Source organism: Crinia signifera, chromosome 6 (genome assembly GCF_055691185.1).
Source record: "Crinia signifera chromosome 6, ASM5569118v1, whole genome shotgun sequence".
Classification (NCBI taxonomy): Eukaryota; Metazoa; Chordata; class Amphibia; order Anura; family Myobatrachidae; genus Crinia; species Crinia signifera.
The window spans coordinates 22,571,067-22,587,550 of record NC_139222.1 but is presented as its reverse complement, the minus strand read 5'-3'; the positions used below and the strand labels follow the sequence as shown (position 1 = coordinate 22,587,550).

Sequence of the window (16,484 nt, the reverse complement as noted above, 5' to 3'; positions counted from 1 at the left end):
ACACTGGATTGTATTGTGCGTACACACCACAACCAGCTCTATATGTGACTTCCAATGACCAGGAATACCAAAGGTTATCCTGTGGAGAAATTACACTTCAGAGTGACGTTTGCCATAGTGCCCTGTCAGAACATGAAATAACCCCTGGTATTGTGGGGACTGAATCCTTATAGCCGTGCGCCTTGTCTACTTAAGAGACGGGAGCGTTGCTGATTGAGCTATTGCTCTATTAGGGTAAAACAGGCCTGGACTATGTTCCGACAGGGTTTAAAAGTTAGCAGAGGTGTCTTACACTAAGTGTCTGGACCAGAACTGTAATGGCTGCACACACTGTGATTTCTAATTGACTTGCTATGGAAAACTTTGCTAACTCATGAGTTAGTAACATACAAGTCATGCTATCTGCATTAGACATTGCTGCCCTTGCCTTCGATTAATGGAGTGACCTCTGTGTTACTCTGATAGCAGGGTATAAGACTTCCTGCTGTCCTCTGTATGACCTAGCTGGCAGCAAACTGTCCCCCCATAAACTGTAATCTGATAACACAGTATCTTTCTGGAAGAAAGCAAGAAGGGGTTTTATATTATCAGCCAGCAGATACACATTGCACAATTAGAGGCTTATTGCAGAAATATAACGATCTCTATGTCACAGAGGAAAAATACATCAGGTAAGGCAACAGGGACATGCCTCAGATGACAGTGTAAACGGAGTTATATACTTTCCACCTGACAATATATACACTAAACACACACACAGGGAGAGAGAGTAGGTATAGGTAACCAGAGATAGAATCACTGCATAAGAGAGACAGTATAAGGAGATGAGCTGCCACAGGCCATCAACAACACCATGGTATAGAACACAGGAGTGCTATGACCTAATTTACATACAGCCCAATACTGTCCCACTATGCTCTAAACCCCACTGTCTGATCACAGAACCTGGGGGAGCTACTGCATTCAATATGCAGTTAACCAGGACAAGCTTGAGCACAGCCCTGGCATTGGCAGTCAGGAGCCTCCAGCAGCGTGCAATGGCGGCAAGTTTTTTTATGTTAAAATGACCGCCAGAACCGCGTGATAGCTGGGAAAGTGCCATGGTCTCTGGGAGCAAAACCCTGCGGTAAGCTCCCCTCCTGACCAGCTACGTCCTTACAATGGTGTCCCTTTTTGAAAGGGTAGCCGCGCCATTAGGCTATACTCATATGCCCAGGCTGGCCGGTGGTACTTGGGCCAGCCTTGCAATGTGTGCAGGACACCAATATAGGAGTCCCTGTGTTACTATCGCTGTCCTCTAAGATTGTACAAGAGGCAGCTAAACTGGTACAGCTAACACCTATACTTCTGACATGCAGTGATGGTGTTAACACAGTTATGAGACATAGCACAATGCAAATAATAATAAAAGTGGCACTGAGCTCCGCAAAGCACAAAGGCCGGCAGGAGCATAAAGTACTGTACCCTGTGCTCCAGTAGGAGAGGTACAGGGGAGATTTGCCCAAATGGCCTGGCTGTGAAGAGGTGGACCCCGGACTGGCAAAGTGCTCTCCGTGTCCCTCTATCACTATGCAGCAGGCAGGCAGGAAGAGATCAGGGCTGGAAACCCCGTGGGTACATCCTAGCTCCTGTCTCTGGGGGAGGGGCTGTGTGAGGAGAGGCTCCCTCCCCCTACTAGCAAATGGCCGCCGGGATTTTATGACTCATGTGGCGCCGGTAAAATGGCGGGGATCCGGCGCTTGCCGGGCGGCCCCGCTTTTCGACGCCACTGCCCACACTCAAAGTCTCCCTGGTGGTCCAGCGGGACAGAGTGCACAACACTACGAGAGGCGGCGGTTCTGCCGCTTGCTAGTGCAGCCCGGCGATCCCCCTCGCCGAGCTGCTCAGCCGCCATTAGAATTGCGCACGCGCGTGCTCCCAGCGGGGAGCGCGTTACCTGTAAGCGGTGCTCACCGCTGATGTCCCGGTCCCCGTCGCGGCTGTGCTCCTCAGTGCTTCAGAGCTAGCCAAACACCTCCGCTGTGGGAGCCACGTGGATGGTGTTTAGCTGCCGGGTCTAAAAGACCCCCGGCGCTGCTGCTCTGTCACTGACTCCAGTCAGTGTAAAAATAAGAATAAAAAAAAAAATTTAAAACAAAGTTTAAGCTGCTTTAACAGCAGCCCTTTCAAAATGCGTGTTGGCTCCTGCCAGCACAACTAAAACTGAAAGTAAGCTAGCCTAGGAGGCGGGGTATAGGAGGGAGGAGCCAGGGCTGTCTCTGGGCAGTCCAGAAGTTTTAAACCTTTCTGGTGCTGGAATGGTCGTGACCTCACTCCTTAACCCATTGTTATCCCTGGGGCCCCTGACGTCTGCCGCAGAAGAAAGTTTTGTAGCAGATATTCCTTCACAAATACATACACACATATAAGTTGCAAGTTGAAATTATCAGGTGAGAGGAGTAAACTATATGACCACTATCAAAACCTGTGTGTTTATCTGGACCTTGTATCATGTAGGTCGACTCGTATGGATTCACAATACTGGTCAGTGTTTAGCAGGCGAATTTACACCTGAATCTTTATCATTTCTTTCTGCCATCATCAGTAGTGAGTCCATATAGATGAGTACATAGTAGTTGAAAATTCACTCACTGTAATAGAATCAGCACTATGGCTTAACAGGGAGGGAAGGAGCTGCACAAAAACACCACACACTCTGGTGGATACATATATAGTGGTCTATGTCTAAGGGTTTAGCCAGTCGCCTGTATAAGAAGGCAGTGAGATGCCACTGTGTTTATAATAAGGCAATTGCAGCTGCTAGTATTACACCGTAATAGGTCAGGCGGTATGAACACTTAAACAAAGTTCCCTATTCAGGGTTTCGTTATAGGCAGGGACCTGTGAAGGAATACACAATCAAAATACATTTCTATCAAAGTGCGTTGCCGGAAGCAGCACCGCTAGCAGGCGCGTGCTTCGCATAAGCTTTTTCAAGGCCAACGATTCAGACTTTAATTACCTCTGGGGGGTCCAACTTTTTCCTCACATAAAATGAGGGTCCTGTGCGAGTAGCAACATCCCTGTCTCCACAATCTTTCTTAGAGGACGTCAGGGGCCACAGGGCTAACAATGGGTAGTTGGAGTGGTGAGAACATTCCATCACCAGAAAGGTTAAACTTCTTGCTGCCTCCCTGACAGTCAGGCTCCTCCCCTCCTCTACCCCAACTCCAGGCCAAGAGGCTCAGTTTTTAACAAGCCAAGGTAGCAGACAAGAGAGAAGGAAGAGAAGCACCACACAGAAACACAGTCTGAACTTATGTGAGTTCACTTAACAGAGGAACCATTAACTTTAATAAATGTGAATTCACTCAACAGAGGAACTAGTAACTTTAAAAGGAAAAAGTGGGGTCTTGCAGTAGAATGCAAAAAAAGACTGATTTAGTCTTACCTGGGGCACACTTTCATATGATGTATGTTAGATTTATAAGAGATTAAGACGTAACTTTTATTATCTGTTTTCTTAAAAGGAGGGGGTGACAGTTGTCACATTGGTCTGCACCTTGGAATTATGGGGTGCAGATATTAATGTTACACACAAGTATCTTTGTCAAATGTGATTATTTATATTCAGATATTTTTTATCATTCATTTTTATCATTCGACACAGAAAACATTTATTTCTCCATTTGCGAGAATATTTGAATACAGATGTTCCAGACGTCCACAAGGAATTGCCTCAAAAGGTTTTGTGTGAATGTCACAAAAGCCCTTTTGCTTATATTCTAATTTTGTGACGCACCTATATTTGGCAATTCCTGTTCCCACCTTACTCTGACTTTGAATTTACATTTGCTGATGTACATATAATTTGAAAGATTATTTGTGAAGAATAGATTGAAAGCAGAATTATGTGTTTTTGTTTCACCATCCTCCTCTTCTGCTTTCCAGCATCTTAATCAATTATCTGATGCCGGATGAGAGAGAGATAGGGTGGTGTTTTTATACACTGATATAGAATAGTATCACAGGGTTGGCTTCTGCTTGTCTGCGATCCTGTTGCTTATTCCAGCAGTGCAGAGATTCGTTCAGCTATCAGACTGAGAGTGCCTTGCTGTGGAGATGTAAAAGGTTGGGATTGGCTATATCCCTATCTATTCAGAAAAAGTTTCTGAGATATCTGTCAAATGAGACTATTCTTCTGTCAGATATCAGCCTAAATTGCTTCAAATATCTGATGAGAGATAGTCACTATTGGCAATCTCAGAAAGAAATGATAGATGAAGCTGGCTGTTTCTGCTGTTCTGAGACTCCCCTTTACGGTCTCTGTTTGCATAAATGTCTTGCAGAGATCAGTTTCAGGTTTTTACAGAATGAGAGAACTGCCAGAAGTTATAGTATTGTAAAGATGAGTTCTAGATTGGCAGTAAATGTAATCGGTCAGAGTATTCCCCTAACAGAACTAAAGCAGGCGCTGCGGGGAGGGATCCCTGTGGCCCCTGAAGTCCTCAAAGAAAGAGATTTAACTGATAAGACATAAATCTGTGACAGGATAGGGCTGACAGGTCAGACACCCTCCGGGCCGAAGCAATTGCCAACGGGAAAACTGTTTTCCAGGAAAGCCAGCAAAGGTCCACCGCCCCCCCAGCCACTTCCCCTCGGTACCATGCGAGGGAACGTGTTCGCTAACCCCTCCTCTCGCATGCCGCCGCTAGCAGAAATCATTCGATAGTTGCTGACCATCAAATTATTTCTCCTGCCTTCAGATAAAAGTCAGACTGAACTGACTTATTTCCTACGGTGTCTGCCAAAGAGGAGGCGGGTGCTGATGGCCTGTGAGTGACATCGCTCCAAATAGCAGGTGTCTGATGTCTGATCCAAAGTACCGGACGCCGTATGTGATCCATAAAGCTGCATGGTGCTGGGCTCGTGGGCTGTGAGTACCACGGAACATGGCCGGCTCGGCAATCCCAGCACATGTGCCTCCTACATAGGTGCCGGGGTGTGACAAGAGGCGCAGAGTCATAGTGATGGCCCAAATATCAGTATACACCACACACATTACAGTACAGGGTCACACAGTGTATTTATTACATATATATTACAGAGAGGCTGTTATACATAAAGCACAGCTACAACGATGCGGTTATATAATGACTCAGTAATACATGCACCAGCTGCTTTCCCATATACAGTCAGACTAGGAGATATGGAGTCTTATTGCACACTGATCGCTCAGGTCACTGTAACCATGGCAATACATCACAGCAGCTGGAACTGCATAAATGGGCAATTATTTCAGCTGGGGGCCACTTAATATTTCCAGCAGATATTCGATGGCCACACTCCAGAAATAGGGGGTGTGGTCACTCAAAAGGGGGTGTGTGTCTTTGAATGTATTGTAGCACACCACATACCCCTTTTACACATTACACAGATTGCAGCCCCATTCAGTCATGGCGACTCACCCACCCTCAGCGGCGGCACTGCGGCTGTAGTGACATGCAGAGGGAGGGGCGGGCGGGTCGGCGCTGCTGTAGGTGTCTCTGACGGCGGCTGTGTGTGCGAGCGGCATAGTCCTGCGCCCTTTTGCGCATGCCCTGGACCACGCCTGGCACCTGCTATGCACACTCTGAGCGTCTGCTACACAGGACTACGCCATGTGCACACAGCCGCCATCGTACACATATAGCAGCGCTGAGCCACTCAGGAGCTGCTCACGGGATGCATGTGGCCCACCGGCTGCCTGTTTCCCACCCCCGAGTTAGATGCATTCAGCCAATCAGATCTGGCCACCACCATTATATACTTGCACCACAGGTGGAGAGGGAACCTCGGTTACGCTTTACACTAATTGGGAGTCCATGTCAATATTTACACCAGAAATATGAAAAACTCCTGGTCCACATTTTCACTGTTAAACCTTCCTATTCCGACCTTAAGTGTAGATATATTAACTGTCTATCTAATAATCCACACCTCATGTGCCATTTTTCTGGCGTTTACAAACAGTTGATTTATTGGGAAATGTTTTCCCAAATTCAGAGCACGAAAATGGTTTCTCACCTGTGACTTCTCTGATGTGTAACAAGATTTGATCTCTGTACAAAACATTTCCCACACTCAGAACAAGAAAATGGTTTCTCACCTGTGTGATTTCTCTTATGTGTAACAAGGTTTGATTTATGTACAAAACATTTCCCACATTCAGAGCATGAAAATGGTTTCTCACCTGTGTGAACTCTCTCATGCGTAACAAGAACGGATTTAACTACAAAACATTTCCCGCACTGAGAGCATGAATATGGTTTCACACCTGTATGACTTCTCTCATGTGTAACAAGATGTGCTTTCTCTGTAAAACATTTCCCACATTCAGAGCATGAAAATGGTTTCTCACCTGTGTGATTTCTTTGATGTCTAACAAGAATTGATTTATCTGTAAAACATTTCCCACATTCAGAGCATGAAAATGGTTTCTCACCTGTGTGATTTCTCTCATGTATAACAAGAGCAGATTTATGTAAAAAACATTTCCCACATTCAGAGCATGAAAAAGGTCTCTCACCTGTGTGAATTCTCTCATGTGTAACAAGACTTGTTTTATATGTAAAACATTTACCACATTCAGAACACGAAAATGGTTTCTCACCTGTGTGAGTTCTCTCATGTCTACCAAGAGTAGATTTATGTACAAAACATTTCCCACATTCAGAGCATGAAAAAGGTCTCTCACCTGTGTGAATTCTTTCATGTGTAACAAGACTTGTTTTATAAGTAAAACATTGCTCACATTCAGAACACGAAAATAGTTTCTCACCTGTGTGAGTTCTCTCATGTCTACCAAGAGTAGATTTATGTACAAAACATTTCTCACATTTAGAGCATGAAAATGGCTTATCATCTGTGTGACTTCTCTGATGTATAGAACTCTTACTGGATGATACTGTACCATCTTTATGACCTGTACTGTGTGTAGTAAGGTCTGAGTGAACGGGAGAAGGTTCCTCATCACTAGAGGGACCAGATGAAATATCCGCACTGGGAAATGTTGGGTCTGTATTGGGGATAATGGGGTTTTCTTCTGGAGAATCTTGACTGATGTTCTTATCTTCTAGTATATAATCTGGAGACACAATGAGATCTCCCTCCGAGGTATTCCTGCTTGTGCGCCCATCTACAGGAAACAGATGAATGACAACAGACAGAATTGTTGACATTGAGAAAAAAATGTTCATGGATGTTTTATCACTTAAACTGAACATGTCTAATGCTGCGCACACACTGGCCGATATATCGCTGGTCCGTCAGCCAGCAATAGGTCTGTGAACCACGTCGGTCAGACATATAGGGGGGAAATTTACTAAGGCTAATACGACTAAACAATTCTTATTCACATAGTAAAATTCAAATATTTTCAAATATTTTCAGGATTTACGATCCTGAAAATACGTAAATGTGTATTCGTATTTATGGCACATTCGTATTTGTAAATACAAATACGAATGTATACGCCACAAATACGAATGTATACGCCATCGCTAAATACGAATAGGAATCACCATTCAAAAGAATGGTGATTCCTAATTTCCTTAATGGCCGCTAATTGCCAGCTAAATATACTTCATTTTCCTGGCGTATTTGGCAGAAGTCAGATCAGTCAGATCCTTGCAGGCTTCAATGTGTAAAAAAAATAGAAAAAAATAAATAATACAAACGCCAGCATGTTTGTTTGTGCGGCTCTGCCTTACAGTGCGGAGCTCCGGAACCCGACGTTTGTCATCTACCCTCCTATACAGAGAGAGAGCGCTGACTCCTGGTGCCGTAAAGCAAGCTCTGACCATGCATGAGATAAGCAATACATAAAGCAATAAAAGTGCAGCGCTAAACCCAATAAATATATATACACAATTGGACTGTCTTTACATCATATTAAAAAGTCCAACAAGTGAGAACATGGACAGGACAATAACCCACTAGAGAGGATGCACAGTGAGTATGTTGCTGCTGTTTGCACCTCCATCTGACCCCCAATTTGGGGAATAGTACATCCATTTGCGCTGATAGATACACTCATGTAATGTATTCAGTGATCGCATTGTGAGTTTCCCAAGGTTCCACATTGCCCAGCTAGTACTATGGGACAGGAACCCACATAAGCCAGTGACACTGTGCAGCCAGTCACTTCTCTCACACACTATACAACATGGCAGCACAGTATCTGTGGGGTACACTAGCAGCATGTCCTAGTCAGTGGTTACCACTACTCCAGCGGGAGTATAATAGGGGCTGATGGTTCCTGATGTATGAGATACACCAGAGAGTGTGGGGAGGAGACTGGTCAGATCTCTGGGCTGGTAACACACAGTGACATGATGTGAGGGGAGAGCAGGAGTATAATAGGGGCTGATGGTTCCTGATGTATGAGATACACCAGAGAGTGTGGGGAGGAGACTGGTCAGATCTCTGGGCTGGTAACACAGTGACATGATGTGAGGGGAGAGCAGGAGTATAATAGGGTCTGATGGCAAATGACTCCCCCACTAGGCAGCTGCATTGTCCTCATTAGTTTGGTCTGACAAGAGAAGGATGTAGGATAAGAGAAAACTGTATTGGCAGAACAAGGAAAATATGTAATAAGTGATTATTCCTCACCTGTGCTGGTATCTGTGGGGATTTCCTCCTCCTTGCACTGCTGGTCCCCCCTCATATATGTGTCTTCTGTCTCTGTATCTTCTTTCTTATCGGTCACATAAGACTCTTCTCCTTCTGCCTTAATGTCAGGCACATACGTCTCTTCTTCTACCTTTATTTCTATATCAGCCATATCTTTACACTGAACCTAAAAAGAAAAACTAACATTACTAATGTCTGATTTATTTATTTTTACACGCAATGTGCCTTCTTTTGATCTGATTGCAGTACAAATTCGTTTGGAAAATGGGCAAAACCATGTGCACTGCAGGTGAGGCAGATGTACCATGTGTAAAAATAATGCAGCCAGTATTTACCCTGCACAGAAACAAAATAACTCACCCAAATCTAACTCTGCACATGTTACATCTGCCCCACCTGCAGTGCACATGGTTTTGCCCATTTTAGAAACAGATTTATACTGAGCTCAGATCTGAATAAAGGCCAAAGAGACAACTGCTGCAATTCATATAGTGATAGCAACTTTGGTATATTGAGGAGACCCGAAATCCGGCCTACCTGATCCTCCTGTGGGATCCTCAGATTCTCCTCTGTACAGTGCTGAGAATAGTGAGGACGGGGACATCTCTCTGGGGTATCTCTGTTACTGGGCCCATCTGTAGGAGACACACAGTGACTGAGGACATGGTATATTTGAGATTATCCTGGGAATACAGAGGACGGGGACATCTCTCTGGGGTATCTGTTACTGGGCCCATCTGTAGGAGACACGCAGTGACTGAGGACATGGTATATTTAAGATTATCCTGGGAATACAGAGGACGGGGACATCTCTCTGGGGTATCTGTTACTGGGCCCATCTGTAGGAGACACACATTGACTGAGGACATGGTATATTTGTGATTATCCTGTGAATACAGTGGACGGGGACATCTCTCTGGGGTATCTCTGTTACTGGCCCATCTGTAGGAGACACACAGTGACTGAGGACATGGTATATATGTGATTATCCTGTGAATACAGTGGACGGGGACATCTCTCTGGGGTATCTCTGTTACTGGCTCCACCTACAGAAGACACATCGTTAGCAGGTGATATGTGCATATAGGGGGCCCCATACCAGCTCTACCATGTATAGTAACATGAAGTCTCCTCTTACCCAGAGATGTGAGGGGCCGGTGATTCTCCATCATCACGTCCTTGTACAGACCCTTGTGTTCCTCTATATACTCCCACTCCTCCATGGAGAGATATACAGTGACATCCTGACACCTTATTGGAACCTGACACACACAATGATACAGTCATCACCCAGACACATCCCCCGGTGTTACTGTATAATATCCTATTCCCAGCAGTCACCTCTCCAGTCACATCCCCCAGTGTTACTGTATAATGTCCCATTCCCAGCAGTCACCTCTCCGGTCACATCCCCCGGTGTTACTGTATAATATCCCATTCCCAGCAGTCACCTCTCCGGTCACATTCCCCGGTGTTACTGTATAATGCCCCATTCCCAGCAGTCACCTCTCCGGTCACATTCCCCGGTGTTACTGTATAATGCCCCATTCCCAGCAGTCACCTCTCCGGTCACATTCCCCGGTGTTACTGTATAATGTCCCATTTCCAGCAGTCACCTCTCTGGTCCCATCCCCTGGTGTTACTATATAATGCCCCATTCCCAGCAGTCACCTCTCCGGTCACATTCCCCGGTGTTACTGTATAATGCCCCATTCCCAGCAGTCACCTCTCCGGTCACATTCCCCGGTGTTACTGTATAATGTCCCATTCCCAGCAGTCACCTCTCCGGTCACATTCCCCGGTGTTACTGTATAATGTCCCATTCCCAGCAGTCACCTCTCCAGTCAGCAGCTGGATGATCATGTTGGTGAGTTCCAGGATCTTCTGCTCATTGTCTCTCCCATGTATCAGTGAGTGAGGTGGGGGCACCTTTATAGGGATCTGGGTCCTCTTCTGTCCTTCTGTCTTGTGATCACCAGATGTAGTCTTCACTACTGTGTAACCCTGTGTATTGGAAAAATATACTGTCACTACAGACACTCCCAGATCCTCTCACCTCCCCAGTCACATCCCTGTAATATTACTATAGATATAAGTGATGTCACTGTGACACTCCCAGATCCCCTCACCTCCCCAGTCACGTCCCTGTAATATTACTATAGATATAAGTGATGTCACAGTGACACTCCCAGATCTCCTCCCCATTCACGTCCCTGTATTATTACTATAGATATAAGTGATGTCACAGTGACACTCCCAGATCCCCTCACCTCCCCAGTCACGTCCCTGTATTATTTCTATAGATATAATTGACGTCACAGTGACATCAGATCCCCTCACCTCCCCAGTCACGTCCCTGTATTATTACTATAGATATAAGTGATGTCACAGTGACACTCCCAGATCCCCTACCCTCCCCAATCATGTCCCTGTATTATTACTATAGCTATAAGTGATGTCACAGTGACATCAGATCCCCTCACCTCCCCAGTCACGTCCCTGTATTATTACTATAGATATAAGTGACGTCACAGTGACATCAGATCCCCTCACCTCCCCAGTCACGTCCCTGTATTATTACTATAGATATAAGTGATGTCACAGTGACACTCCCAGATCACCTCACCTCCCCAGTCACGTCCCTGTATTATTACTATAGATATAAGTGAGGTCACAGGGACACTCCCAGATCCCCTCACCTCCCCAGTCATGTCCCTGTATTATTACTATAGATATAAGGGACGTCACAGTGACGCTCCCAGATCCCCTCACCTCCCCAGTCACGTCCCTCTATTATTACTATAGATATAAGTGACGTCACAGTGACATCAGATCCCCTCACCTCCCCAGTCACGTCCCTCTATTATTACTATAGATATAAGTGACGTCACAGTGACACTCCCAGATCCCCTCACCTCCCCAGTCATGTCCCTGTATTATTACTATAGATGTAAGTGATGTCACAGTGACGCTCCCAGATCCCCTCACCTCCCCAGTCACGTCCCTGTATTATTACTATAGATGTAAGTGATGTCACAGTGACGCTCCCAGATCCCCTCACCTCCCCAGTCACGTCCCTGTATTATTACTATAGATGTAAGTGATGTCACAGTGACGCTCCCAGATCCCCTCACCTCCCCAGTCACGTCCCTGTATTATTACTATAAATATAAGTGATGTCACAGTGACGCTCCCAGATCCCCTCACCTCCCCAGTCACGTCCCTGTATTATTACTATAGATATAAGTGACGTCACAGTGACACTCCCAGATCCCCTCACCTCCCCAGTCACATCCCTGTATTATTACTATAGATATAAGTGATGTCACAGTGACGCTCCCAGATCCCCTCACCTCCCCAGTCAGGTCCCTGTATTATTACTATTGATATAAGTGATGTCACAGTGACGCTCCCAGATCCTCTCACCTCCCCAGTCACGTCCCTGTATTATTACTATAGATATAAGTGACGTCACAGTGACACTCCCAGATCCCCTCACCTCCCCAGTCACGTCCCTGTATTATTACTATAGATATAAGTGATGTCACTGTGACGCTCCCAGATCCCCTCACCTCCCCAGTCACGTCCCTGTATTATTACTATAGATATCAGTGATGTCACAGTGACACTCCCAGATCCCCTCACCTCCCCAGTCACGTCCCTGTATTATTACTATAGATATAAGTGACGTCACAGTGACGCTCCCAGATCCCCTCACCTCCCCAGTCAGGTCCCTGTATTATGACTATAGATATAAGTGACATCACAGTGACGCTCCCAGATCCCCTCACCTCCCCAGTCAGCAGGTAGATGATCTCCAGGGTGAGATTTAGTATCCTCTCAGTCATGTGACTCTGGTCCTTGTCCATCTTCGGTGAATCAGTGACGTGTGTCATATCTCCACGTGGTTTCCTCACCGCTCTGTTGTCCTGGAGCAAATATAAAAATTACAATAAACACCACACAAGTAACATTTTAGGTAAAGGTAAGAGAAATCCACTCAGAGGCGTCTAATGTTTCCGCACATACAATACAGATTATATAGAGAACAATGGGTACACGTATAGTATAAGCACTATGGAAAAGAATAGTTATGGTATATTAGATTTACAGTGTCTAGGTCCACAGGTTTTAATAGTCAACATGAGTTTTCATGCATGTATAAGTGTACCTTGTCCCCTTGCACGGCTCGCGATGCTTCAGGCACAAAGATGTCCACGTAGATGGTAAAGGATGAACAAGACATGTTGACCGGTGTCGTCCTTTTGACCGATAAGGAATTTATGGTAGTCCTACCTTTGTTAACTTCCTTTCCTTGAAGTCCATGGGAACCACAGGGGACATCGGGGTTGTAGGTGGATCCAGGGGGTCCGAGGCACCAATCAGCGAAAGCTATAAAAAATCTCCCAGAATGCCCGGGCCCTCTCCCCTACAACCCCGCCTCCAGACATAGGCAGTCAGTTTTTGTTTGGTGCCTGCAGGAAGCAGACGCACCTGTTATCAGCAGGGATAACCTCACTGAGGTAATCCCATAAGAAGCGGTTTTATTTTTCATTTTTTTACACTTTTGAATTTGCCGCTTAAGCGGCAGAAGTCGCCTAGCGGCTGAGGCTGCTCACCGCCGTCAATCATCGGAAAGCGGAAAGCGAGCAGCCGCGTCACTCCTGCCAGCGCCGACATTAAACCCACGAACGCGGTCAAGCGGGGTAGCACGGCGCCAGACATCTCTCCCCAGGCAGCGTGGCCGGAACCAGGAGCAGGAAAGGCTCACATAGGGAGCGCAAATCGCTGCCTTGCCGCGCACTGTGGGAGACAGCCACGGTAGCTGGCGTAGACACTGGCTCCGGTCAGGGACTCCACTAGACCACCGGGGACTGAGCGCAGGCCTGGGTGGGGGACCCATTTTACAATTTTGCAGTCCCTCCACCAGCCTTGGCGCCAATCTCCCATAGATCTGCCATCCATAAGCTGTGTTAACTCTGTGCCCGCCCCTTTTCTCTCAGACCAGCGCCATTTCTACAGGCACAGAAGTCTTTCAGAGACCGGGCACTTACAAGGCAGGGTTTTGTTTTTAAATCTTGAAAAAAAGTCATGTTGACCTGTGTGGTCCTTTTGACCTAGATTGTTCTTTTTGGCCCTTCTTAGTCCTATTATCGGCCAGTGTGTATGCTACGTATGACCATGCGCGGTCCCAGCGGTCGTTCATCAGGGTAGATCTGCGACTGCAGGCCATTTCAGATATCCGTCACACACAGCTACAGGGCCAAGCCAGAGCGTTCCTCACATCGGTCAGTGTGTGTCCAATATCCTTCCTCACACCGCTCAGTGTGTGCCCAATATCGCTGTGTGTGCCCAATACCGTTCCTCACATCGCTTAGTGTGTGCCCAATATCGTTCCTCACATCGCTCAGTGTGTGTGCGCACAATATCATTCCTCACATCGTTCAGTGTTTGTGCCCAATATTGTTCCTCACATCACTCAGTGTGTGCCCAATATTGTTCAGTGTGTACCCAATATCGTTCCTCACAGCAGTCAGTGTGTGTGCGCCCAATATCATTCCACACAGCGGTCAGTGTGTGTGCGCCCAATATCGTTCCTCACAGCGGTCAGTGTGTGTGCGCCCAATATCGTTCCTCACAGCGGTCAGTGTGTGTGCGCCCAATATCGTTCCTCACAGCGGTCAGTGTGTGTGCGCCCAATATCGTTCCTCACAGCAGTCAGTGTGTGTGCGCCCAATATCGTTCCTCACAGCAGTCAGTGTGTGTGCGCCCAATATCGTTCCTCACAGCAGTCAGTCAGTGTGTGTGCCCAATATCGTTCCTCACAGCAGTCAGTGTGTGTGCCCAATATCGTTCAGTGTGTACCCAATATCATTCCTCACATCGGTCAGTGTGTGTGCCCAATATCATTCAGTGTGTGCGCCCAATATCGTTCCTCACAGCGGTCAGTGTGTGCGCCCAATATCGTTCCTCACAGCGGTCAGTGTGTGCGCCCAATATCTTTCCTCACAGCGGTCAGTGTGTGCGCCCAATATCTTTCCTCACAGCGGTCAGTGTGTGCGCCCAATATCGTTCCTCACAGCGGTCAGTGTGTGCCCAATATCGTTCCTCACAGCAGTCAGTGTGTGCCCAATATCGTTCCTCACAGCAGTCAGTGTGTGCCCAATATCGTTCCTCACAGCAGTCAGTGTGTGCCCAATATCGTTCCTCACAGCAGTCAGTGTGTGCCCAATATCGTTCCTCACAGCAGTCAGTGTGTGCCCAATATCGTTCCTCACAGCAGTCAGTGTGTGCCCAATATCGTTCCTCACAGCAGTCAGTGTGCCCAATATCGTTCCTCACAGCAGTCAGTGTGCCCAATATCGTTCCTCACATCGCTCAGTGTGTGTGTGCACAATATCGTTCCTCACATTGCTCAGTGTGTGTGCCTAATATCGATCAGTATGTGTGCACAATATCGTTCTTCACATCGCTTAGTGTGTGTGCCCAATATCGTTCCCCACATCGCTCAGTGTGTGTGCCCAATATCGTTCCTCACGTCGGTCAGTGTGTGCCTAATATCGTTCCTCACATCGCTCAGTGTGTGTGTGCACAATATCATTCCTCACATTGCTCAGTGTGTGTGCCTAATATCGATCAGTATGTGTGCACAATATCGTTCCCCACATCGCTCAGTGTTTGTGCCCAATACCGTTCCTCACAGCGGTCAGTGTGTGTGCCCAATATCATTCAGTGTGTGTGCCCAATATCGTTCCTCACGGCGCTCAGTATGTGTGACCAATATCGTTCCGCACATCGGTCAGTGTGTGCGCCCAATATCGTTCCTCACAGCGGTCAGTGTGTGCGCCCAATATCGTTCCTCACAGCGGTCAGTGTGTGCGCCCAATATCGTTCCTCACAGCGGTCAGTGTGTGCGCCCAATATCGTTCCTCACAGCGGTCAGTGTGTGTGCCCAATATCGTTCCTCACAGCAGTCAGTGTGTGTGCCCAATATCGTTCCTCACATCGCTCAGTGTGTGTGCACAATGTCGTTCTTCACATCGCTCAGTGTGTGTGCCTAATATCGTTCCCCACATCGCTCAGTGAGTGTGCCCAATATCGTTCCGCACGTCGGTCAGTGTGTGTGCCCAATATCGTTTCTCACGGTCAGTGTGTGCCCAATATCATTCCTCACGTCGGTCAGTGTGTGTGCCCAATATCGTTCCTCACGTCGGTCATTGTGTGTGCCCAATATCGTTCCTCACGTCGGTCAGTGTGTGCCCAATATCGTTCCTCACGTCGGTCAGTGTGTGTGCCCAATATCGTTCCTCACGTCGGTCAGTGTGTGTGCCCAATATCGTTCCTCACGTCGGTCAGTGTGTGTGCCCAATATCGTTCCTCACGTCGGTCAGTGTGTGTGCCCAATATCGTTCCTCACGTCGGTCAGTGTGTGTGCCCAATATCGTTCCTCACGTCGGTCAGTGTGTGTGCCCAATATCGTTCCCCACGTCGCTCAGTGTGTGTGCCCAATATCGTTCCGCACATCGGTCAGTGTGTGTGCCCAATATCGTTCTTCACATCGGTCAGTGTGTGTGTGCACAATATCGTTCCTCACAGCGGTCAGTGTGTGCCCAATATCGTTCCTCACATCGCTCAGTGTGTGTGCCCAATGTCATTCCTCACATCGCTCAGTGTGTGTGCACAATATCGTTCCTCACATTGCTCAGTGTGTGTGCCTAATATCGATCAGTGTGTGTGCCTAATATCGATCAGTGTGTGTGCCCAATATCGTTCCCCACATCGCTCAGTGAGTGTGCCCAATATTGCTCCGCACATCGATCAGTATGTGT

General features: G+C 47.0%; 1 protein-coding gene across 1 annotated transcript in view; it reads right to left on the bottom strand.

Moving 5' to 3' along the window:
* Positions 1-5,246: 5,246 nt before the first annotated feature.
* The window catches only part of LOC146009548 (uncharacterized), a 613,273-nt gene continuing 602,035 nt past the window's right edge, over positions 5,247-16,484 (bottom strand). Inside the window, 7 exon segments of the mRNA XM_083149994.1 lie at positions 5,247-6,047; positions 6,049-7,156; positions 8,635-8,821; positions 9,193-9,290; positions 9,794-9,917; positions 10,492-10,659; positions 12,447-12,584. Of these exon segments, the coding sequence (XP_083006120.1) occupies positions 5,960-6,047; positions 6,049-7,156; positions 8,635-8,821; positions 9,193-9,290; positions 9,794-9,917; positions 10,492-10,659; positions 12,447-12,584 (1,911 nt within the window). The 3' untranslated portion in view covers positions 5,247-5,959.